Below are 24,039 nucleotides of genomic sequence, written 5' to 3'. Positions count from 1 at the left end.
TCTTTTGATTTCTATGGGTGTTTTCAAGCTGATTTTCTGTATTCCTTGGGCCTAATTTTTTTGTTGTTTTTATTTACTATTGTTATTTTTATTTCCTTTTCTCCATCTTTGAATGAGAAAGACCCACAGGTAGTCTCAACACTGTGTTCTGTTTTTCATTGTTCAGATATGTATACTTGCATGGAGTTGCTCTTATTCCTGTTTTTATTCATTTGGGTGCTGGTTGAATTGCCATTGAAGATTTATAATGAAATGGTTTGTGGGTGTAAAAAGCTCTTTGCCAAATTCCAGTATCTGTCAGGGTTTTGTACAGAGAAGCTCTGCTGGACTGAGAAAGAATTGTGGGTGTGCCTTTCTCCATCATCTAACTCTTTAAGATTGAGATGACAGTATGAGAAAAACTTGAATCCTAACGTGCTACTGCTTTAGGAGTTTTAAAAAAAGTTTGCTTATGTTTTCTAAGAAGCAATATGTTTCCTTCACTCACCACTGCCCCTTCTACTCCATCGTCTTCAGACGGTTGCAGTCTTTATTTGTATGTAGAGCAGTATTAAAGGAGTAGGTAAATAAAAAAGGAAGACACAGAGGGCAGCTGCCTTGTTTTTAGGTTGATTAGAACTTGTGCTTCTAGAAGATCTAGAGAATCGACAGTGGGGGAAAGACTACATGTCTTGTATATTCTTTCAGACGTCAGTCACTGAATTTTGCCATTTTAGTAAGATGTTGGGTATGGCTGCATTGGGGGCTACTAGCCAGCTGCTTTTTTTTTTTTTTTTTTTTTATTTAAAAAAAGAGGAAACTGTCTTGCTGTGTCTCCCAGGCTGGAGTGCTGTGGTGCAATCACAGCTTACTGCAGCTCGACCTCCCAGGCTCAGGCAATCCTCAGCCTCCTGAATAGCTGGCATCAGAGGCATGTGCCACCACACATGGCTAATTTTCAAAATTTTATAGAGATAGCGTTTTGCCATGTTGCCAAGACTGAACTCCTGGGCTCAAGCAATGCTCCTGCCTTGGCCTCCTAGAGTGCTGGGATTATAGGCATGAGCCACATGTGCCAGCCACCAGCTGTTACTTTTTTTTTTTTTTTTTTTTGAGACGGAGTCTCACTCTGTTGCCCAGGCTGGAGTACAGTGGCCGGATCTCAGCTCACTGCAAGCTCCGCCTCCCGGGTTTACGCCATTCTCCTGCCTCAGCCTCCCGAGTAGCTGGGATTACAGGCGCCCGCCACCTCACCCGTCTAGTTTTTTGTATTTTTTAGTAGAGACGGGGTTTCACCGTGTTAGCCAGGATGGTCTCGATCTCCTGACCTCGTGATCCACCGGTCTCGGCCTCCCAAAGTGCTGGGATTACAGGCTTGAACCACCGCGCCTGGCCAGCTCTTACTTTAAACATGAACTCCTCGAAGACATTAGTGTCAGAAGCCACAAAAACTTAGAATTCTTAAAATTTTAAATAACTGCCAAGAAGTTGATTGATTTCATACATTTGATTATAGATTTCAAGGGAACACTCACCTTATGAATAGACTGGGTTTTCCATAAACATTAAATGATCTTTGCTTTGTAGATTTCTTAGTATGAATTTGGTAATCACACTTACCCAAATGTAGTTACACTCTGCCTTTGATAATATGGTTCTGTACAAACACTAACAGGAAGAAATTATGCTGGTAAGGAGAGCAGAAACATTTGGCGACAGAAGCTGTTTCCCATGGGTTACTTTTTAAATGAAGCTATATTATACAAAAGAAAAGATGATAAAACATTTTAATGAAGCTACAAAGTCTCAAAAATTGAGTATCGTGTAATATCTTCTATTTGTGCTTTTATTTTAGAAATACATAACAGGGTTTTCTTTTTCATAATTTAAGTGAGTTTTTATGAGGTAATATTATTTGCTAGAAGAGCTGAGATCTTTTTTTTTTTTTTTTTTTTTTTTTAACACAAAAGGAATAAATTCAGGACTTACAAGTCAAATTCATCCTTGGGTTAGTGGTTCTTTCCTTCTCTGTTATTGCAGGAGACTTTAAGTTTTTAGTCCACACTGTAGGCTTCTGACCACAGCTAAATTAGCTGTGTATTTACATTCTGGCATTCTTGAATCAGGACCTTGTTTGTTTGTTCTGTCTTTTGTGGGCATGGGCGTGCCTAGCTTCTCTGGTGAGGAACATTTATGTAAATTTATATTTCTTAAATAAGACTAGAAAAAGAACAAAGCAAACATAAAATTCCGTAATTTTTTTGTACGTACTTAATCACTTTTTGTATTTTAAACATTCATTGTAGTTTAGTTGTTTTTTTTTTTTTTGAGATAGAGTCTTATTCCGTCACCTAGGCTGGAGTGCAGTGGCGCAGTCTCGGCTCACTGCAACCCTCGCCTTTGGGTTCAAGTGATTCTCCCGCCTCAGCCTCCCAAGTAGCTGGAATTACAGGCTCCTGCCACCATGCCTGGCTGATTTTTAAATTTTTATTAGAGATGGGGTTTGACCGTGTAGGCCAGGCTCATCTTGAACTCCTGACCTTGAGTCATCTGCCCGCCTCGGCCTCCCAAAGTGCTAGGATTGCACGCGTGAGCCATGATTCCCAGCCTTAACATTTTTTTAATTATTTTGTGATCGCTTAGGTGTTTGTGATTACAAGATTAGCTGTAACTGGTTATTGGCAGGAGCAAAATATGATCGGTAGAAAAACATGCTGAACTTAGTTATTCAATTTATCATTTACAAATAGATGATACATTATGAGAGAATAAAGGAATGAATTATTTACTTTTTCTAAGACATAGTTACTTCTTACCTGTTTGAACTTTAATTTTGCTTTTGATAGAACCACGTATAGAAATGATTTTTTTTTTCTCTCCGTAGAAACTGCTTTTCTGTTAATCTTCTTGCTTGGAGCTAATTAAAATTTTTTTCTCATTGAAGGCCAACTGTGATTTGAGACGGCAGATTGATGAACAACAAAAGATGCTAGAGAAATACAAGGAACGATTAAATAGATGTGTGACAATGAGCAAGAAACTCCTTATAGAAAAGGTCAGTGAATAATGTTGGCCTAAACTCTGTATCCCAAGATACTTAATGTGTGTCATTGTGTGGCTTTTTATTCCTTACTTGAGATGAAAATATTTAAAAGTAGAGCTTTTTAGGAACATGATTTGACAATTAGAATTTTTTCCTTGCATGGACACCAGACCAAGCATCCAGAGTGTTAATTTGGGATATGCTTTGTTGCTGTGCATTGTTTTGAGTGTGATATTGAACAGGGACAGCTTGTCCTAGTTGAGTTTATTTGGAGTATTGCTCTCCTGAATTCTTATATTCATTCTATCAATTGATGTGAGTATCCTATTACTATTAGAATCATTAACAATAGTTGCATTTTTGTTTCAGAGATGGCATTTAGAGTAACTTATGTATATAATAATGTGATAATTAAATGCTTTGTGTATTAAAAAATTAAAGTTGTCATATATTTGTATATGATTACTTAATTGGCTGATGTCCCCTTTATTATATTCATTGGTTAGTTATCACTTATCTCTGTTAGTTGTTAGTAACTATTAGAAGTTTTTTTTGGTTTTTTGTTTTTTTTTTTTTTTCAGACTGAGTTTCATCCAGGCTGGAGTACAGTAGCATGATCTCAGCCCACTGTAGCCGTTGCCTCCTGGGTTCAAGCGATTCTCCTGCCTCAGCCTCCTGAGTAGCTGGGTTTACAGGCATGTGCCACCATGCCTGGCCAATTTTTGTATTTTTATACAGGGTTTCGCCATGTTGGCCAGGCTGGTTTTGAATTCCTGACCTCAAGTGATCTGCCTGTCTCGGCCTCCCAAACTGCTCTGTTTACAGGCACTCACCTCTGTGCCCGGCCTATTTCTTAGAAGTTTTAAGAAGGCTATACTTCCTAATGACAATATTACAAGAACAAACTAGAGGTTTGAGATGTACTGGGGATTTATTTTCCTGAAATCTTTGGAATGTTGTTAAAAAGAGAGTAAACACTGTCTCAGTAAAAGTGGATGGATTATTTTATTGAGGCCGAAGATACTGGGGAAAATTTTGTTTCATTCTTTGACTCATTAATCAACTTTATAGAAGAGAAATCACTTTTTAAAATTTTTTCTGGGAGTGAGAAAAAATAAAATATATGCTAATCCAGATAATTTCTTTGAAGTTTTAGAATACTTCTGGAAATCAGCATAGATTCAGCCAGTTGTACTAAACTCTAAATAGCATACTACAAAAAGTAAACATAATGCTGTCTCTGAGTTCTCACAGGAAAACAGAACTTTCTATTTGCTAGGAGTAGTACATAACACAATTTAAATTTGTTTCCAAAAGAGCTGAAATTGTAGTACCTACTTATTGACTTTCTAAGTGGGGAATGTTTATTGAGTATCTGCTACACCGTGATGCAATATAAAGAAGCATAAATGGGCAGGGTGTGGTGGCTCACGCCTGTAATCCCAGCACTTTGGGAGGCCAATGAGGGCGGATCACTTGAGGTCAAGAGTTCGAGACCAGCCTGGCCAACATGGTGAATGAAACCCTGTCTCTACTAAAAATACAAAAAGTGGGCGGGTGTGGTAGTGTGCACCTGTAATCTTAGCTACTCTGGAGGCTGAGACACGAGAATCACTTGAACTTGAAATCAGAGATTGCAGTGAGCCTGAGATCATGCCATTTCACTCCAGCCTAGGTGGTAGACTGAGACCATCTCAAAACAAAAACAAGCCAAAAAAACCACACAAATGAAAGTGCAATCATAGAGTGCAATATTATCTTTCATAGAATTTGAATACGTAAAATCTCTTATAACTTAATCATAAAAAGGCAGCTCATTAAAAATGAGCAGGAGACTTGAGCAGATAGTTTACAAAAAAAGAGTATATAAAAATATGCAAATGGCAAGCATGAAAACATGCTCAATGGCATTATCCATCAGGAAAATTCAAGGTAAAACTAGTGTGAGATAGTACTACATACTCAGTAGAATGACTAGAAGTAAAAAAAACCTGACAGATCCAAGGGTTGGTGAAGATAAGGGACAGCCTGATTTCTTACACCAGTAGAAATGTAAAATATTACAGCCACTTCAGAAGGTTTTTGGACAATTTTTCTATTTGAGATAAATATGCACTAAATCCTGTGATCCAGCAGTTCCTCTCCTGGCATTTACCCAAGACAAATGAAAGTAAATGTTGGCCGGGCATGGTGACTCACACCTGTAATCCCAGCACTTTGGGAGGCTCAGGCACGAGGTTCACTTGAACCCAGGAGTTTGAGACTAGCCTGGGCAGCACAGTGAGACCATCTTTTTTTTTAAAAACAGAATAAAGCAAATGTCCATAAAAGTACTTGTATGAGAATATTCATGGCAATTTTATTTATAGCCAAAAAGCGGAAACATCCTAGGTGTCTCTTAACAAGTGACTGTATATACGAATTATGATATGGTCATACAGTGGAATACTACTCAGTAATAAAAAAAGAGAATGAATTTCTCATAATAGAACAGTTTGCATGAATCTAAGAAACAAAAGACACAGTTCTGCCATCAGAGGGTAATAGTCTACATGAGGGTGGGGGAATGAGATGCATTCACATATATAAGGAAACCTATTCAGGTGAGCAGTGCACTTACTAAGAATTCACTAAAATTAGTTGGGTGTGGTGGCACACACCTGTAGTCCTAGCTACTCAGGAGGCTGAGGTGGGAGGATCACTGGAGCCAGGAGTTGGAGGCTGTAGTAAGCTGTGATTGCACTGCTGCACTCCAGTCTGGGCAACAGAGTGAGACCCTGTCTCTTAAAAAAAAAAAAAAAGAAAGAAAGAAAGAAAGAAAAGAAATTCACTAAAATAAATCAAGGTCAGGAGACTAATTGGAGAAAGCTATAAAGAAGAGGAAGAATGTGTTCTGGGCATGGAAAACTGCAGCTATAAATTGCCTGTCAGTTGAAAATAGGGCATCTCAAGGATGTTTATCCCATGGTATCATCTCTCACAGTACTTTATTCTTTTCCTTTGAATTCTTTACCACAGTTTGTACTTAGAATTACCAATTAATATATTTAGTGGTTATAACCCCCCGCCTCTGTAGGCTGTGAACACCAGTTTTTTTCTATGTTCTGTACTTAACATTCTTACAGTTCATGACGTATAATTGTTTTTAAATAAACCTATGTTCAATAAATGATGTTCTCAGGAATCAGGAGTATATAAGGTGTTCTGGAGTAAGAATTCTGCAGGGAGGCAGATACAATCTTCTAGCGCATGGAGGAGTTTTTCTTGTTTGGATCCAAAGTTTGGTGGCAAAGACCCATGGAAGATTTGGAACATCAAACTGGAAGTGTGCAAAGTGGTGTTCTGAGAAGATGAATTGTCAGCAGTTCTCTGGAAAAGATTAGAGAAGAAACAGAAAATAGGGAAACAGCTTAAGAGTTAGGCATTGATGTGGCCCAAATGTGAGATGCTGAACTTTAAGATTAAAAACACCTAGGCAGGCTGGACATGGTGGCTTAGGCCTGTAATCTCTGCACTTTGGGAGATGGAGGTGGGCTGATCACTTGAGGCCAGGAGTTCAAGACCAGTGTGGCCAACATGGCAAAACCCAGTCTCTACTAAAAAGTAGAAAAATTGGCCAAGCATGGTGGCTCACGCCTGTAATCTCAGCACTTTGGGAGGCTGAGGCGGGCGACTCACGAGGTCAGGAGTTCGAGACCAGCCTGGTCAACATAGTGAAACCCCGTCTCTGCTAAAAATACAAAAATTAGCTGGGCATGGTGGCATGTGCCTGTAGTCCCAGCTACTTGGAAGACTGAGGCAGAAGAATGACTTGAACCCGGGAGGTGGAGGTTGCAGTGAGCTGAGATCGTACCACTGCACTCCAGCTTGGGCAACAGAGTGAGACCTCGTCTCAAAAAAAAAAATAAAAATTATCCAGGTGTGGTGGCGCGCACCTGTAGTCCCAGCTACTCAGGAGACTGAGGCAGGAGAACCGCTTAAACCTGGGAAGCAGAGGTTGCAGTGAGCCGAGATCATGGCTCTGCCCTCCAATCTGGGCGATAGAGCAAGACTGTCTTTAAAAAAAAAAAAAACACACACGCACACACATAGACAGATTGGGAAAGCTTTACCAAGGAAGAACCTGCAGTTGTTTCATTATTCTATCTTGTTTACTTTGTTTGGATAGGAATAGTAAGTCATCCAAGGAGTCATTATTGACTGTTGTGAGAAAGCGTATGGTTTTCAACAGTATGTTTCCTGATAATGTTAAATGTTTTAGTTTTAGTTTCTAAGAAGTGTCTTTATCCATGCTAATTGGTATTGAATTCCTTTTTTTGTCTGTTTCCCCTAAGTCAAAACAAGAGAAGATGGCATGTAGAGATAAGAGCATGCAAGACCGCTTGAGATTGGGCCACTTTACTACTGTCCGACATGGGGCCTCATTTACTGAACAGTGGACAGATGGTTATGCTTTTCAGAATCTTATCAAGTAAGTGAATTGTTATGATTAAATGGAGAATTGAAAAGTTTGTTTGGATTTTTTAGGTTTTCTGTAATTGTAGTCATTAATAATCCTAGTATTGGTAGTCATCTTTTCAGTTAGTTTTTTAGTCACCACATGTGGAAAGAAATGTATCGAATGAAGTGAAGTCCTGAAAAAAAACGACACAAGTAAAATCAGGAATACAAAATGAGTTCCAGAAAATAAAGAATGAATTCTGCATTAAAACTTAAAAGAATCAGAATTGCTGAAGCCAAGGAAGAAAAACTTAGGGTCTGACTTTCTATCTTTCTAATTATATAATGAATTTTCATTAAGAGTCTGTTGAGCATTTATTCTGGATCCATAGAAAAATGAAATGTGAAAGGACCTGAGAAAGAATTTCCTGAGTTAAGTTTAGGTATAAAGCAGAATAAAACCATTGAAGAACTTTATAGGACATGTTCCTGGGATTATTTAAGGAGACAGTGTCCAGTCATCAGAGAGGCACTTCCTGGAAGGCAGTGGTGGCCAGCCCCATTGCGTGTGCCTGTCTGCAGCTTGGAATCTTGAACATTCATTGTCTTTGTCATAACTTTTGATTTGAAGCATTTAGGTATTTATTCCAAGGAGGGAATTAACATTTAAAATCCTCAAATTCCAACTGTGTGACTAGCTACCATTAGCTTAGATCTTTAAATGTATATAGATATCTTCAGATTGCAGTATCTTTTGGTGTATCTTTTTTTTTTTTAATCTCCAAGTCATGATGAATCAGAAGGTTCTATAGACTGCCTTTCCTTCCTTCCTCTGTTTCTTTGCTGAAATAGCTTGTTGGGTATGAATTGGAAAGCATATGACTACTTTTGAGTAATAATGAGACAAATAAGAAACTTATGCATGAAAGAAAATACAAATATTGATGCTATTTATAATATTTGTTAAAACTCACCTCTGAATTACATGTAAGTAGTCCTTGTTTTATGTGTGAAACATTAACCTCCAACTTAGATTAAGCATGTTTTTGCTTCATGATTGTTCTTCATGTATGTATATTTTGGTGTGTGAAGAGGCTTTCAAGTCAAAGAATACCTTGAAAGGAAAGCACAGACTTTTCTTAGGCCAGCACCAGACATTTAGAGCAGCATTCACTCTGCATTCTTAAGCATAGGTGGCTGGTGATAGCAGAGGTATCAGGGCAGTATAAACAGCGGTTACATGGAGGTATGATACCTGTTTATAACATCCTGGCCAAGAAATGCAAGTTGCCCTGGAAGTGACATACCATCCAGTTTCCAAATTTGTTAAAATGGAATCAGAAGAAGATAAAACTTAAGATCCACATAGTGGCCAAAGCCACCTAATGCTTACACTGACTTCTAGTAGTGGTAGTGGCACTGAGCAGCCCTGTCAGTGGCTACTATTTAGATGGCAGTCTTTTTAGATTTTGATTCAGGAAAGATGGTGAATTTGTACAGAGATGTAATTAGTTTTAAGAAGTGCTTATGGCTGGGCGCCGTGGCTCATGCCTGTAATCCCAGCACTTTGGGAGGCTGAAGTGGGTGGATCAGTTGAGCCCAGGAGTTCAAGACCAGCCTGGGCAACGTTATGAAACCCTGTCTCTACAAAATATACAAAAATTAGCTGGGTGTGGTGGCCCTCACCAGTGGTCCCAGCTACTTGGGAGGCTGAGGTGGGAGGATGACTTGAGCCCAGGAGGAGAGGTGAGTGATGCAGTGAGTGGTGCAGCGAGCCGAGAATTGCACCACTGTCCTCTAGCCTGGACGACAGAGCCAGACCCTGTCTCAAAACAAAACAAAACAAAAAGAAGTGATTGAACTTACTGCTGATAGTAGCAATATTTTATCTCATATTCTAAAAGCAACTTGATGCCCATGAGGGTCTGGAAATCTGTATGGCAGAGTACAAAATGATGACTTTGCTGTAGAGCCATCAAATCAGAGGAAGTGAGACTATGTAAATGAAATCCCTAAGTAGGACTGTTCACTGTAGGTGGATAGCACTGTTTTACTGTTTTAAGCCATATAAATGGCAAGAAATCTATGTCTTCTCTTGGAAAGCTGTTTCTGGCTGATGTCTATTAATTATAGGTATTTTAGTTCCTGAAATTTTGCTTTAATAAATTAATTTCATTCAGTATAGAAATTGAAATTCTCCAGTTGTAAAAGGCTGTATCTAATAACCTCAGAGATGACAGTTCTGCACATGAGAAACTCCAAGATATGTGAAGTAATTTGGTGGGTGAAGTAGCTGAACACTAGCAGCAATACTAGGTTTTATGGAAAGAGACAAACCTAAAGGCATTTAAAAAATGAATCAGATAATGACATGTAACCTCAATAGGACCCTTAACACCGTTTTGTTGTTGTTGTTGTTGTTGTTCTTTTTGTTCCCTGGTTCTTTTTTTGAGTGATCTTTAATTTCCTAAAACAGAAGATTCATTGTCTAATAGGAAATTTATATCAGATTTGTAATATTTTTTGGCCAGTTTAGTAATTTTTGCTTTCCACAGTATGTTTGAATCTGTTGAAAAAATAACTTATTTCATACTTCTGAGAAAGTAATGTTAAATACTAAATGTTAATGTTATTCAGTGCACCACTTTTTGTTTAAAGAAGTCTCAAACAGTCCATGGCAAGGCAATAAAAATTATTTACTAAGACTTTGTTTATGTTGAAATAAACAAAATTAAAGTAATGGGATTTGGCCGGACGTGGTGGCTCATACCTGTAATCCCAGCACTTTGAGAGACTGAGATGGGCGGATCATTTGAGGCCAGGAGTTTGAGACCAGCCTGGCCAACATGATGAAACTTTGTCTCTACTAAAAATACAAAAATTAGCTGGGCATGGTGACACACGCCTATAATCCCAGCTACTTGGGAGGCTGAGGCAGGAGAATTGCTTGAACATGGGAGGCAGAGGTTGCAGTGAGGCCAAGATTGTGCCACTGCACTCCAGGCTGGGTGACAGAGCGAGACCCTGTCTCAAAAAAAAAAAAGCGGGGGGGGGGGGGAGATTTGACCTGTGTACAAAATTGTGATCATTTAAGATGCATGTAATTAGAGGAAGAAATTAAAGCTTACACCATTGTAATGCTAGTTCAGGTATTTCTGAAGTGTGACAAATTCCAGTATCCATTTTATTTTTATTTTATTTTGAGACAGAGCCTCACTGTGTTACCCAGGCTGCAGTGCAATGGCACGATCTCGGCTCACAGCAACCTCCACCTCCCGAGTTCAAGTGATTCTCCTGCCTCAGCCTCCTCAGTAGTTGGGATTACAGGCGCCCACCACTATGCCCGGTGAATTTTTGTATTTTTAGTAGAGACGGGGTTTTGCCATGTTGGCCAGGCTGGTCTTGAACTCCTGACCTCAAGTGATCCACCCACCTTCTCCTCCCAACCAGTATCCGTTTTAAAGCAATTTATGTCAAACCATCTGATTCTCAGTCATATGATCCATAACAAAGTCATTCATTTTGTTGATTTTATAAACATTAGATCTTTAGGTATTGTATACCATTTCACAGCTCCCAGTTTGTACAGAATATATGAAATGCTGGGAATCTTTAAAAATCTCATCTGGCTGGTCATGGTGGCTCATGCCTGTAATCCCAGCAGTGTGGGAGGCCAAGGTGGGTGGATATCCTAAGGTCAGCAGTTCGAGACCAGCCTGGCCAACATGGGGAAACCCCATCTCTACCAAAAATACAAAAATTAGCCGGGCATGGTGGCTTGCCCTTGTAGTCCCAGCTACCCGGGAGGCTGAGACAGGAGAATTGCTTGAACCTGGGAGGTGGAAGTTGCAGTGAGCTGAGATCACGCCACTGCACTCCAGCCTGGGTGACAGAGCGAGACTTCGTTTCCAAAAAAAAAAACCAACAACAACAAAGCCATCTGGGGTATTGACATGTTGTTTGAAGTTTTGAGGTTTCAGATGTCTCAGAGATGAAATAGATAACAGATTACTTTAAATAATTTTGTTAAAATAATGACTGGAAATACGTGCTTTTTGTTTGTTTGTTTTTTGTTTTTTGAGGTGGAGTCTCGCTCTGTTGCCCAGGCTGGAGTGCAGTGGCGCAATCTTGGCTCACTGCAACCTCTGCCTCCCAGGTTCAAGCAATTCTCCTGCCTCAACCTCCCGAGTAGCTGGGAATACAGGTGCATGCCACCACTCCTGGCTAATTTTTGTATTTTTAGTAGAGACGAGGTTTCACCATATTGGCCAGGCTGGTCTCAAACTCCTGACTTCAAGTGATCAGCCCACCTCGGCCTCCCAAAGTTCCAGGATTACAGGTGTGAGCCACCGCACCCGGCCACAGTTTTTAAAATACCTTTACTACTCGTTACTTCTAGTGTAGTTGAAGTGTAGAAGGTAGTGTTGCTGAAGGCGCCCGCCTTCCGTTCCTGGGATGCTGTAACAAATACCATAAACTGGGTGGTTTAAAGTAACAGAAATGTATTCTCTCACACCTCAGGAATCTAAAGATCTGAAATCAAGGTGGGGCAGGACCATACTTCCTGAAGCCTCTAGGGAACATCTTTCTTTGCCTCTTCAGCAGTGTGGCAGCCCCAGGTGTTCCTTGGCCTGCGGCGGTATAACTCCATTCTCTGCCTCCTCTTCACTTGGTGCTTTCCCTGTGCGTCTCTGTGAGTCCTTTTCTCATAAGGATACCAGTCGTATTGGATTAAGGTCCTGTCGTGTCCAGTATGACCTCATCTTCACTAGTAATATCTTTATTCGCCCTGTTTCCAAATAAGGTCATATCCTGAGGCACTAATGACTAATATATCTTTTGGGGGACACAACCCATAATGGTGCAGAAGATTGATTATCTTGTTTTTCTTTTGCAGGCAATGGCTTTGTAAATAGAGTTATTTAGATTTGAGTGAGATGGATTTATTGGGTCCTCAATACTTCTGTAAAATATAGAAGAAATAGCCTCTTGCTATGGGTGATGAAGGGCGAGCAATCTCTAAAACTGATGCTATACAAGAAATAAAGATCAACTCTGTGAAAGGCACTGTTATACATGCTGGGGGATATATGGATTGCTAAGACACGATTCCTGTTCTATGAGAAGTTATAGTTTGACATAATCCAGACTTTGTACTCCCAAAATAAATCTACATGAAGTACCACTGATAGTCTCTCTTTATTCTTTTCTTCTTCGATGTAAATAAACAGTTTCAAGAACATCAAGAATTTATATGAGAATCCTTAAAATACATAACATTGATCTTTGGTGCATCGACTTTCATGTTCAAAGTCTTGTTCTCAGAATGTGCAGTTTAGGATTTCCCTAAAGATGTTTTGGAATCTGTGTCCCTTGTGTTATGGTTTATATATATGATGGCTGTGGGGATCCTTTCTTGGTGAATCTGAAGAGATTAAACATACGAATTGTCCTTGAAAATAATAGAAGATTGTTTTTATTTTATGTTTGATAAAGGTGATTGCTAAAATCTCAATTTTGCAAAATACTGTTAATCTTCAAAGACAAAATGTTGTGGCACTCCACTAAGCCACTGTATATTGTATGTTTATCTGTAGGGAGTTCAGAGTGCCTTACATTCATGGCCCCTGAAAGGGGTAGAAATGAGCTAAAGATGTTTACCAGTTTTTTAATTGGGAAATTCATGCTCAGTTAAGGTAAATGTTTTCTCCAGAAGAAATACTGTGATTTTACTTAAGGATTCTGTGTCTCAACCCAGATTTCTTTCAAGCCATGAATGATATATACAGTTGTCTCTTGTGGGGAATTGGTTACAGGACCTCCCTCAGATACCGAAATCCATGAATGCTCAAGTCCCTGATATAAAATGTGTAGTATTTGCATATAACCTATGCATATTCTCCCATATACTTTAAATCACCTCTGGATTACCTATAATACCTAATAAATGTAAATGCTGTGTAAATAATTGTCATATTGTTTATGGAATAATAACAAGGGAAAAAGTTTGTACATATTCAGTATAGGTGCAGCCATCCTTTTTTTTTCCCCTGTATTTTCAATCTGCAGTTGGTTGAATCCATGGATGTGGAGAGCCAACCTTATATATGTTCTGCAAGTAGAGATGAGGAGGTCTAGCTAATGATAATCCAAAAGAATTTTCAGGCAAACAGAAAACTCTTGAATTATAATTTTCATTTTGTTGTTCAATTGATGTCTAATCAGTTACCTGGCTCATCCTGAAGCCAAGGGCATAGTATTATCAAGTGACTGGTTGTTGCTTTGTAATACTCTGATTAGGTTAATCTTGCATACAGCATTGCCCTTCTAGATAAGTGCAAATAAGCTGTATTGTGGGTATCTACCCTAGAGTAATCTTGGTTTTCTGCTTGTTCTTCCACGAAAGACACTGTACTAAATCTGGAAAAGATCTGAAAACAGTGTTCAGGGAAGAGGGTAGAGCAACTTCCATTTGAGAGTAGGTTTTTAAAAATTAGATTCTGCCAGGCATGGTGGCTCACACTTGTAATCCCAGCACTTTGGGAGGCCGAGGCAGGTGGATCACTTGAAGTCAGGAGTTTGAGACCAGCCTAGTCAACATGATGAAACCCCATCTCTACTAAGACAATATAAAAATTAGCTGGGCATGGTGGTGCACACCTGTAATCCCAGCTATTAGGGAGGCTGAGGCACAAGAATCACTTGAACCTGGGAGATGGAGCTTGCAGTGAGCCAAGATTGTACCACTGCACTACAGCCTGGGCAACAGAGTGAGACTCTGTCTCAAAAAAAAGATTTTATTATTCCACAAAAATGAAGGTTGCTTCCACAAAAGAGAATGAGAGGAAAAGCACAGTAGAGGGAGAAGGAGAAGGGAGCTATCATTTGACTGTCAATTATGATGGGTGACTTAAAGACTAGCCTGTTAAATGGTTAATCCCCAATTTTGTTTATTTTTATATACCAAGTCTGTAAACCTTAATATCTGTTAGGTGGTAGGATACATGATAGAAAGTTTTTTTTTTTTTTTTTTTTTTAATGGAGTTTTTATTGGTCCCTAATTTGTAAACTAGTTAATCACAGAAAAATTTGACATCTTCTTAGGAAATACTCTAATGGTAATGGTGTTAGATTAACTGCCGCTGTAAAATATGTTTTATGCTAATTCATTTTGTTCCTATTCCCTAAGGAGTTCTTACTAGTTGAAGACTTTATTGTGCTTTCTCTGAATGTATTTGTCTTTTAAAAGCTTAATTTAGGTGTCACTGTATCAGTGGGCGGGGTTGATGTGTAGAGTAGTAATGGCTCCCTTAGACTAGAATAAAGGATAGATGTTTAAAGAAAACCTTGTTTACTTTCTTTAGCATCCTACAAACTTGGTATCTTTTTACACAAAACTGAGAAGCTTTCATCCAAAGAAAAATAAAAAAGAACTTGGAACATTTTACAACTTTTAAAATATAATTTTTACTTTTAATGGGTTCAGATCAGAGAATTGTTTTCTTAGCTGTTGAAAAGGAATCAGAAAATTGTTCCTTTTGAGTCAGAAAATAAGGTCACAATAGAAATTTGATACGTTCCTTCCTGCCCACTCTGAAAATAGTAATAACTAGTGTCTTAAAGCACAGACTCATTCCCAGAAAACATCCATCACCGATTGTTTGGCCCTTCCAATCTGAAGTTAAAATCAGATCTCTTCTTGACCTTTAGGGGCTTATTTTTTCTGAAATTGGATACACAAGTGACAAATTGTGTGTGTTACATAGCTGTGGTAAAACTTTTGACTTTCTTTGTGCAACATCTTTTATATTTCTAGGCAACAGGAAAGGATAAATTCACAGAGGGAAGAGATAGAAAGACAACGGAAAATGTTAGCAAAGCGGAAACCTCCTGCCATGGGTCAGGCCCCTCCTGCAACCAATGAGCAGAAACAGCGGAAAAGCAAGACCAATGGAGCTGAAAATGAAACGTATGTTCTTTATTGACGTGAACGCTGAGACACCACACCACACCCCCAAATACAAATGTCCTGTTGATTGCCACCGGCAATAGTTGTAAATTCTGGAGTTCACTCAGGTTTAAACCTTCTTTTCAGTTACATTAATGGATTTGCTCAACTCATATAAATGCCATATAAAATTAATTGATTTTCTTAAAGCTGCTCTTTATTTAGGGCATTTTGAATGAGAGGGAAAAGTAATGTCACTTGACATCATGTCTTTTGGCCACTCCTGGTTAACAAATAAGACATCATTGTACTGAAATGATATTATTGCTTACATGTGGCTCCAGGTTGTGGTATACTAGTCATCTTATGGGAGTTACCTGGCTGCTATTTCAAACAGAAGAATGCTCTTTACTGGTCAAAAGAGCACTTCGTTAATAGTCGCAAACTTAGGATAAGCGCCCCGAAAACCTGTTATGTTAGAAAAGGATATTGTCCCAATAAGCCACAACTTGATCTAATCAGAATTGTTTCCTGTTCTGGGAATATAAGGAAAACACCAGTATCTTAAACTGCAGTATAGTCATCTTTTTATTTGTCACTCAACAATATTTACATAGCTACCATGTATAGGAGGAGTAGAAAATTCTAAGCACAAATGCCTGCCTTCTCCATTCATTTCTTCCTTTCTCTTTAACTGAAAGTTTGTTTCATATCCAAAGATAGCTTCAAAGAAAATGTGTATCATATAACTTATCAACTAATATGTCATTTGTTTTATGTTTTCATATTAGTTCACAAAAACAACACATAATCCACTTCAGGTATAATAATACTTGTATTACATTATTGTTAAAAGTCTGTGGCATCCTAGAAATGCATCTTCTTTCATTCTACTGAGAAACATGGCTTAACACCAATCCTCACCCCATACGTATCTGATGTTTTGGGAAGTCTTGTCCTTGATATTCGTTTAGTAAGTCTGTGTTAAATGCTTATTTTATGCTAGGCCCTCTTCTGGGAATACAGAGCTAAAGGATACAGCCCCAGCCTTAGGAGCCCACAATTTACTTAGGTGAGATGAACAGACGAATAAACTAATACTTACATTAAGTATAGCGATAAAAATGTGCGTAATGAACTTGGAAAACATCTTCATTCATATAACTCCAAATAGTTTTTTGTTTTTTGTTTTTTGTTTTTGAGACAAAGTCTCACTCTGTCACCCAGGCCAGAGTGCAGTGGTGCTATCTCGGCTCACTGCAACCTCTGTGTTCCGGGTTCAAATGATTCTCCTGCCTCAGCCTCCTGAGTAGCTGGGACTACAGGCGTGCGTCACCACGCCCAGCTAATTTTTGTATTTTTAGTAGAGATGGAGTTTCTCCATGTTGGCCAGGCTGGTCTCGAACTCCTGACCTCAAATGATCCACCCACTTCAGCCTCCCAAAGTGCTGGGGTTACAAGCGCAAGCTACTGAACCCAGCCCAAATGTTATAAAACATTTTCCCCTTGATTTTAAAGACTAGTCAAGTGCAATAATCAGAATGAGAAGAGGGGAAGAGTATAGAGTCTTAAATATAAAGTATTTTCCTTTCAGCAAGTCCAAGTAGGGGCTCAGATTTGAAAGATTGTCCAGGCTAATTAATCTGACCAATGTTTTCTTTCATGACTCCTGTGTTTATTTTGTGAAGGGACTTTCCCTCTAGTATTATTTGAAAATTATTTAATGCTAATGCACAAAACCATTCGCTTAGGAGTGCTAAAGAAGGCATAGGTTATTTCTTTGCCACGGAACAATAATTAGAATTCTATCTAGGCTAGTAATATGTAAGCAGTTGCCATCTGGAGTCCTGTGTAAAATCCAATCCAGAAGGCTGTCAGTCCAGTTTTTAATTAGAGTATCTGTGAATTGGCTCTTACTTTGACCAGAAGCCAGAAGTAGGCCTCTGGAGTCTTGGAGTGAGTCATATTATCCTTTCTTGGCCCTGAACCTGTTTCAGACAGAGAATTCTTAGCCATCATTTTTTATTTATCTGTTTTTTGCTGGTGTGGAATGGAGTAATAGATACAAGTATTTCTACATCTGTAAAGAGATAGCCCTAGTAGGTGAGTTTCTTCTTCTTTCTATTTTTTCTTGAGTTAGACCTCAAAGACTCTGTTCTGGTTGATAGGATAGATATTTCCTCTTTCTTCTGCTATGTAGAATATATCTAAACAGCGGTATCTAAAAATGTTAAATATCTGTATATGCTTCTAGAATGCCAAAAAGGTAGAGATGGAAGAAAAAAATAATTCTCACTTGTTCATCTTTTTTTATTTTCTTTCTTTCTTTTTTCTTTTTTTAAGAGACAGAGCCTTGCTCTGTTTCTCGCGGTGGAGTGCAGTGACATGATGATAGCACGCTATAGCCTCAACCTCCTGGGCTCAAGCAATCCTTCCATCTCAGCCTCCTGAGTAGCTGGGACTACAGGCATGTGTCACCATGCCCAACTTCTTTCTTCTTTTTTTTCACAGAGACGGAGTGTTGCTTTGTTGCCCAGGCTGGTCTCAAACTCCTGGCTCCAAGTCCTTCCCCCTCAGCCTCCTAGAGTACTGGGATTACAGTGAGCCGCCCAGCCTGGCCACTTGTTCATTCTTGAGATATAAGGATGCTGTTGGAATAGGTGGAACATGAAACACGTGAATACCCGTCAAGTCAGCCCTTTGAGAGTTTATTTAAATAGCATTTTCAATATTCTGTGTACATTATCATGTAAGCCGCAACGCTTTCTTAGATAGGTATTATCACTTGCTGCATTTCAGGAAACTGAGTGAAGAGGTTAAAGTTGCTTGCCCAAGGTCACATCGCCAGCGGCTTAGTAGTGCTTTAAACCCTAGTCCTCAGACTCCAAATCCTAGACTCTAATTTGCTGCTATATCTTTCTCTTTGTTATTACACTATCAAGGTTTAAGTGTTAACAAGAATAATAAAATCCATTGGCTTATTGTTATGCCCTCTAAAAGATTTTTAGACAATTTTTGGCTCTCTCTGAATGAATTTTCATCTGAGTAATATATGGGACAAAACTCATTTCAAAAATAATATAAAAATATGGCTCACTTTTTTTTTATGTTTTGCAAATTAGACTTTTGGCTTTGAAGTTCTTCCCTCACATCATATCTGGTAAATCACAGAAGTTTTCTCTTGTCAGAGGACTACAAGATAACCTGTCTTTCAGTCATTTTAACTGAGACTGAAACTGAATATGTCTTATAGTATATTTGAGCATTTCTCTTTAAATAAGCAAACTATGATTTCTAGTAGTTTACTGAAACTCACCACTGTTTTTCAGATTAACATTAGCAGAATACCATGAACAAGAAGAAATCTTCAAACTCAGATTAGGTCATCTTAAAAAGGTAAGTATAATGAGAAAATCTCCCTGGAGAAATGTGATACCTAGTTTACATTTGGGGTTGAAGCTATCTGGTCATAGTAGCTGCACATAGCAGCAGAAAGCTTGAGTGACTGCTTTCATGTCATGTCTTGTAGCCTAATGGTAGAACTCATATTTTTCCATTTTCTTTTCTTTTCTTTTTTTTTTTTGCGATGGAGTCTTACTCTGTCTCCCAGGCTGGAGTGTAGTGGCACGATCCTGGCTCACTGCAACCTCCACCTCCTGGGCTCAAGCGATTCTCGTGCCTCAGCCTCCCAAGTAGCTGGAATTACAGGCATATGCCACCACACCCAGCTCATTTTTGTATTTTCAGTAGAGACGAGGTCTCACCATGTTGGCTAGGCTGGTCTCGAACTCCTGACCTCAAGTAATCTGCCTGCCTCAGCCTCCCAAAGTGCTGGGATTACAGATTACAGGTGTGAGCCACCATGCCTGGCCTATCTTTCCATTTTCAAGTCAATTCCAGCAACCCAATAAGAGTGTTTTTTTTTCCCCAGTGATCTGTGAGCAGATAATTCTGTATACATCATAAGGCTTCCCAAGTGGTTATCTTTGGAGTAAAATTTTAATATATAATAAGAGCAGATGATTTTGAAATTGATGTGAAGATTTTAAATCATATTTTAAATCACATAGCAGCTCTTATTCCTTGCCTAAACTAGCTCAAAAGAGAAAGTCTTACGCCAAACCTTATTCAAACACAAAGGCACATAATATAGATTTTGTTATTGATGATATTCACTGAGATATCTTAGATGTAGATTGCTCAGCTCTTAAAATTCAGAAGCACATACATTGGTCAATGCTGTTTATGGGTGATAATGGTCAGTAAGGATTTACTGAACTGCTTTTGGTATGTGTGCTTTTGTTTTTTATTTCACATATTAGTTTTCATGCTGTTTTCCCACTGGGTTCTCAGAGCTTATTAAATAAGTAGAACTTGCTGGGCATGGTGACTCACACCTGTAATCCCAGCACTTTGGGAGGCTGAGGTGGGTGGATCACCTGAGGTGAGGAGTTTGAGACCAGCCTGCCCAGCATAGTGAAACCCCATCTCTACTAAAAATACAAAAAATTAGCTGGGTATGGTGGCGTGTGCCTGTAATCCCAACTACTCGGGTGGCTGAGGCAGGAGAATTGCTTGCACCTGGGAGGCAGAGGTTGCAGTGAGCCGGGATCACGCCACTGCGCTCCAGCCTGGGCGACAACAGTGAAACTCCATCTCAAAAAATAAAACATAAAAATAAGTAGAACTTAAGGCACCAAGTGTAATCCACACTTAAAGACGAAAACTGGATAGATAACCTGATTTTTGTAAAAAATGTTTCCATGTCTGTGTATATATGCACAAAACATTCCTGGAAACTTGTGTAAGAAACTTAATAGTGGTTACATCTCAGGAGTGGGCATGGAGAGGAGGGAGGAAGAGGGTAGAGAACTTTTACTTTTCTCACTGAACTCCTCTGTATGGTTTGAATTTTATTATTTTCTATGGGCTAATTTTTATGATTAAAATTCTTATTGCTTAAAAAGAAATCTTTCAATGCAAAGCATCTTCCTCTAGCCTTTCATAAGATAAATGTTTGCTATTGTTTTTGAAATAAGATCCCTGTGCTATTTCTTTCCTTTTCGCTTTAGGAGGAAGCAGAGATCCAGGCAGAGCTGGAGAGGCTAGAAAGGGTTAGAAATCTACATATCAGGGAACTAAAAAGGATACATAATGAAGATAATTCACAGTAAGCTACTTGGGGGTACTTGGGTTGGAGACTGCTAAGCATTTTATGTCATGAATTGAATGGTCTAGAATAATGTGTTTGCTTAATGTAAGTTACATAAATGATTCCATAGTGTATTTAGCTCTTTTGTAGCATCTAATACAATTTTGTAAACAAAATTATGATTTGCCTTGGTTTAAATATACAATTGTATTAAATTTATATATTAAGTACATATGTGTATACGTAGAGCATTTTTACATGAGTAGAGATTACTAAAACAATATGGCTTCGTAATTGTAAATGGTTGAGATATGTGGCATATTCAGATTTCCCTACAGAGCCTTAAGAAAGGGAAGATGGGTCACCGTGTGGTGTTGTGGAAAGAGTATTGGGTTGAGATGACACTCAGTTTCTGAATGACCTTTAAGGGCCATTCAGGTGTTGACATTTTAAGTAAGACTCTTAAGTTCATTACATTAACTGTAGATGAATTGAAACTGGGCAAAGTAGGTTGAAAGTAGAAAGCGACTTTTATAAGTAATCTGTTTTTTCCCCATATTTTTTTGGACCCTGAAACATTTTTTCATAAAGCCACAGCTTGTGTATTTTTGTTTGGCTTATATGAGCTTTGGACCTTTCTTTCTGTTAAAGTGGCAGACAACAGCAGGTACCACTTTCTGAGAACTCTCTGTGTATCAGGCCTGGTCCTAAGTGCCCTTAGTGCTCTCATTTAATCCGCAGGATAACCCAGTCATCTTTAATACATCAATCAGAAAACAAGCTTAGAGAAAGTAAATTAACTTGACCAGGGACTCATAAATAATGTGACCAAAGAGTTAAACTTGGATCTTTTTCATCCAAACCACCATGCAGTAATGTCTCTCCAAATAGGCATGCTACTTTCTTAGAATCCATGTAAAGTAATTTCAGAATTAATAGTGAGATTGTTTAAGATCAGGAACTAGGTACAAATATTTTTAAATTTGTTTTTGCCAGAATTTGTCATTTCTTTATCATATTACTAAGAAACTACCCAAGAGAATCTAATATGGGGAACACAGTTATATCTGTCTTAAAGAGAGAATAATGAATGCACATAGAACATGTGACTCACTTTATAATCAAATCTGTTTTTAAGGAAATAGCAAGTGTCTTGGAATTTTACTGTATGTATTTTTGAAATGGTGAGAACATGTGGCCCTTGAACAGTTTGAAGGAGCCAAATAGCACAATTTAAAAATCTCTGGTCTACTCTAATCTACCCTCCCTCATTGTATAGCAGGACAGAAAAAAGCACGAGGAGCAAGAAAGGTCTAGTGTAGCTACACTGAGACCAGCACCCAAGTCCTGTGGCTCTGCAGCTAGTGCTGTTCATTGTAATTACACTGCCTCTTTGAACTGTGTAACTTTATACTCAGTATTTGCCATGTTGATGTTGATTGTCAAACTACCAACAGAAGCTATAATTGTATGTATAATGTGTTAGATATTCTGGGAATTTGGCAAGCGTGGAAGACTGTAGTCCATGATCTCAGGGTGTTCCATGTTCCCTGTTTCCACAGATTTAAAGATCATCCAACGCTAAATGACAGATATTTGTTGTTACATCTTTTGGGTAGAGGAGGTTTCAGTGAAGTTTACAAGGTAAGTATAAGGAACTGGATACAAAGACTGGGGGTTAAATTATCAGCTCTTACCAACTTGGAGAACATTAAAAATACTGATAATTATAGGTTGGTATCCACTGGTTGAAATTCAAAAACTTTAAAAACCTGTATCTTTGGGAAAACAGCTTTTAAACCTAAGTGACCAAGCAGAATACAGTATTGTCATTTTCAAGTTTGAAAAATAAATAATTATAAATTTAAAAAACAAGAAGGAAGTATACTGGGTGGTGGAATTATGATGATTTTTATTCTGGTTCTGTACTTTCTGCCTCATATTTGTTAGAAAAGAGTATGTGCTATCTTTATTTCTTGTACAGAATAGATGTGTCAAACCTATTTCCAATAAGAATAGATTTTTTAAAATTGGAAAACCTGCTTTTTGTTTTAGAAGTGTTCTAATATCATTTACTAGCCCTGGAAGTCTGAAAGAGTGTTCTGGCTTAGAGTGCTTCAGTTGGGCCAGCGAAGTACAGGCTGCTGAGCCTCCAGGTTGATTTTTACCAGATGAGGGATTCAGTATGTTTTAAATATAGCCACAGATCCATAACATGTGGATTTAATTTTTCTACATGTTTCTGGCACCTGTCTGTGAAGTATAGAATTGTTTATTAAGTAGTCTTTGTTGTACAGCTGTACCTTTCAGAAGTACAGCTTTAACTGTTAGGATTTATGTTATGCCCGTATGAATTTATATATGGGAAATCTTTTTAGTAAAATAGTTTTCATTGCAAATAAAAATGTTAAAACTAGTTCTGCCGTTTTCTAATTTTTTTTAAATTGTGGTTTTATTTATTTATTTTAGAGACAGGGTCTTGCTCTGTTGCCCAGGCTGGAGTGAGGTAACACGATCATAGTTCATTGCAGCCTCAGACTGCTGGGCACAAGCAAGCCTCCTGCCTCAACCTCTTGAGTAGCTGGGACTACAGGCCCAGTGCACTAATTTTTAAATATTTTGTAGAGATAGGGTCTTGCTACATTGCCCAGGCAGGTCTCAACTTAGGGGCTCAAGCAGTCCTCCTGCCTTGGCGTCCCAGGGTGCTGAGATTACAGGTGTGAGCCACTGCACCCCACTGTGATTTTATTAAGTATATGTTTCAGTGGTATTAAGTACTTTTACAATGTGTGCAACTGACATCACTACATCACTGTTCATCTCCAGAACTGTATTACGATTAGTGCACTACCGTACTGGTTTTGATATTCTAGTGCCTTTTTTTTTTTTTTTTGGAGACATTGTCTCACTCTGACACCCAGACTAGAGTGCAGCAGTGCAGTCTCGGCTCACTGCAGCCTCCCACTCCAGAGCTCAAGTGTCCTCCCATCTCAGCCTCCCAAAGTGCTGGGGTTACAGGCATGAGCCACTGCACCTGGCTTCTAGTATCTTATTTGTATTTTTTAATCTGTGCTTATAAGTATGATTGGCCCATAGTCACCTTTTGTATGCAAGCAGCTTTGTCAAAATTTGATGTCATAATTATCCTAGCTCGTTAGATAGAGTTGTGAAGTCTCTTTTTTCCATGCTCTGGAACCCTTTTCATCACTTGGGAATTGTTGGCTCCTTGAAAGTTTGTTAGAGTTGACTCATAAAAACTTCTCGGGCAGGCCAGACTCAGCAGCTCATGTCTATAATCCCAGCACTCTGGGAGCCGAGGCGGGAGGATCACTTGAGCCCAGGAGTTTGAAACCAGCCTGGGCAACATAGCAAGACCATGCCTCTACAAAGAAAGAAAAGAAAAATCACCTGGGAGATGTTGAGTTAGTGGAAAACATTTGGCTGTCTTTTCAGTTTCTTCTACAACCATTGATATAT

General features: G+C 38.7%; 1 protein-coding gene across 14 annotated transcripts in view; it reads left to right on the top strand.

Moving 5' to 3' along the window:
* The window catches only part of TLK2 (tousled like kinase 2), a 139,328-nt gene that overhangs the window by 81,626 nt on the left and 33,663 nt on the right, over positions 1-24,039 (top strand). For 8 of the 14 annotated variants that reach the window (XM_008012200.3, XM_008012197.3, XM_008012194.3 and 5 more), the window contains 7 exons: positions 2,924-3,034; positions 7,357-7,493; positions 15,279-15,431; positions 16,417-16,482; positions 18,740-18,806; positions 20,483-20,580; positions 22,125-22,206. In XM_008012200.3, the coding sequence (XP_008010391.1) occupies positions 2,924-3,034; positions 7,357-7,493; positions 15,279-15,431; positions 16,417-16,482; positions 18,740-18,806; positions 20,483-20,580; positions 22,125-22,206 (714 nt within the window). The remainder of the gene's footprint in view (positions 1-2,923; positions 3,035-7,356; positions 7,494-15,278; positions 15,432-16,416; positions 16,483-18,739; positions 18,807-20,482; positions 20,581-22,124; positions 22,207-24,039) is intronic. The other 6 variants (XM_037993190.2, XM_008012201.3, XM_073005146.1 and 3 more) reach the window with 1 other exon arrangement.

The sequence above is a fragment of the Chlorocebus sabaeus genome, chromosome 16, assembly GCF_047675955.1.
Source record: "Chlorocebus sabaeus isolate Y175 chromosome 16, mChlSab1.0.hap1, whole genome shotgun sequence".
NCBI classification, from domain to species: Eukaryota; Metazoa; Chordata; class Mammalia; order Primates; family Cercopithecidae; genus Chlorocebus; species Chlorocebus sabaeus.
Note: the sequence above shows the minus strand (reverse complement) of the source record. Positions and strands in the feature narration are given on the sequence as shown.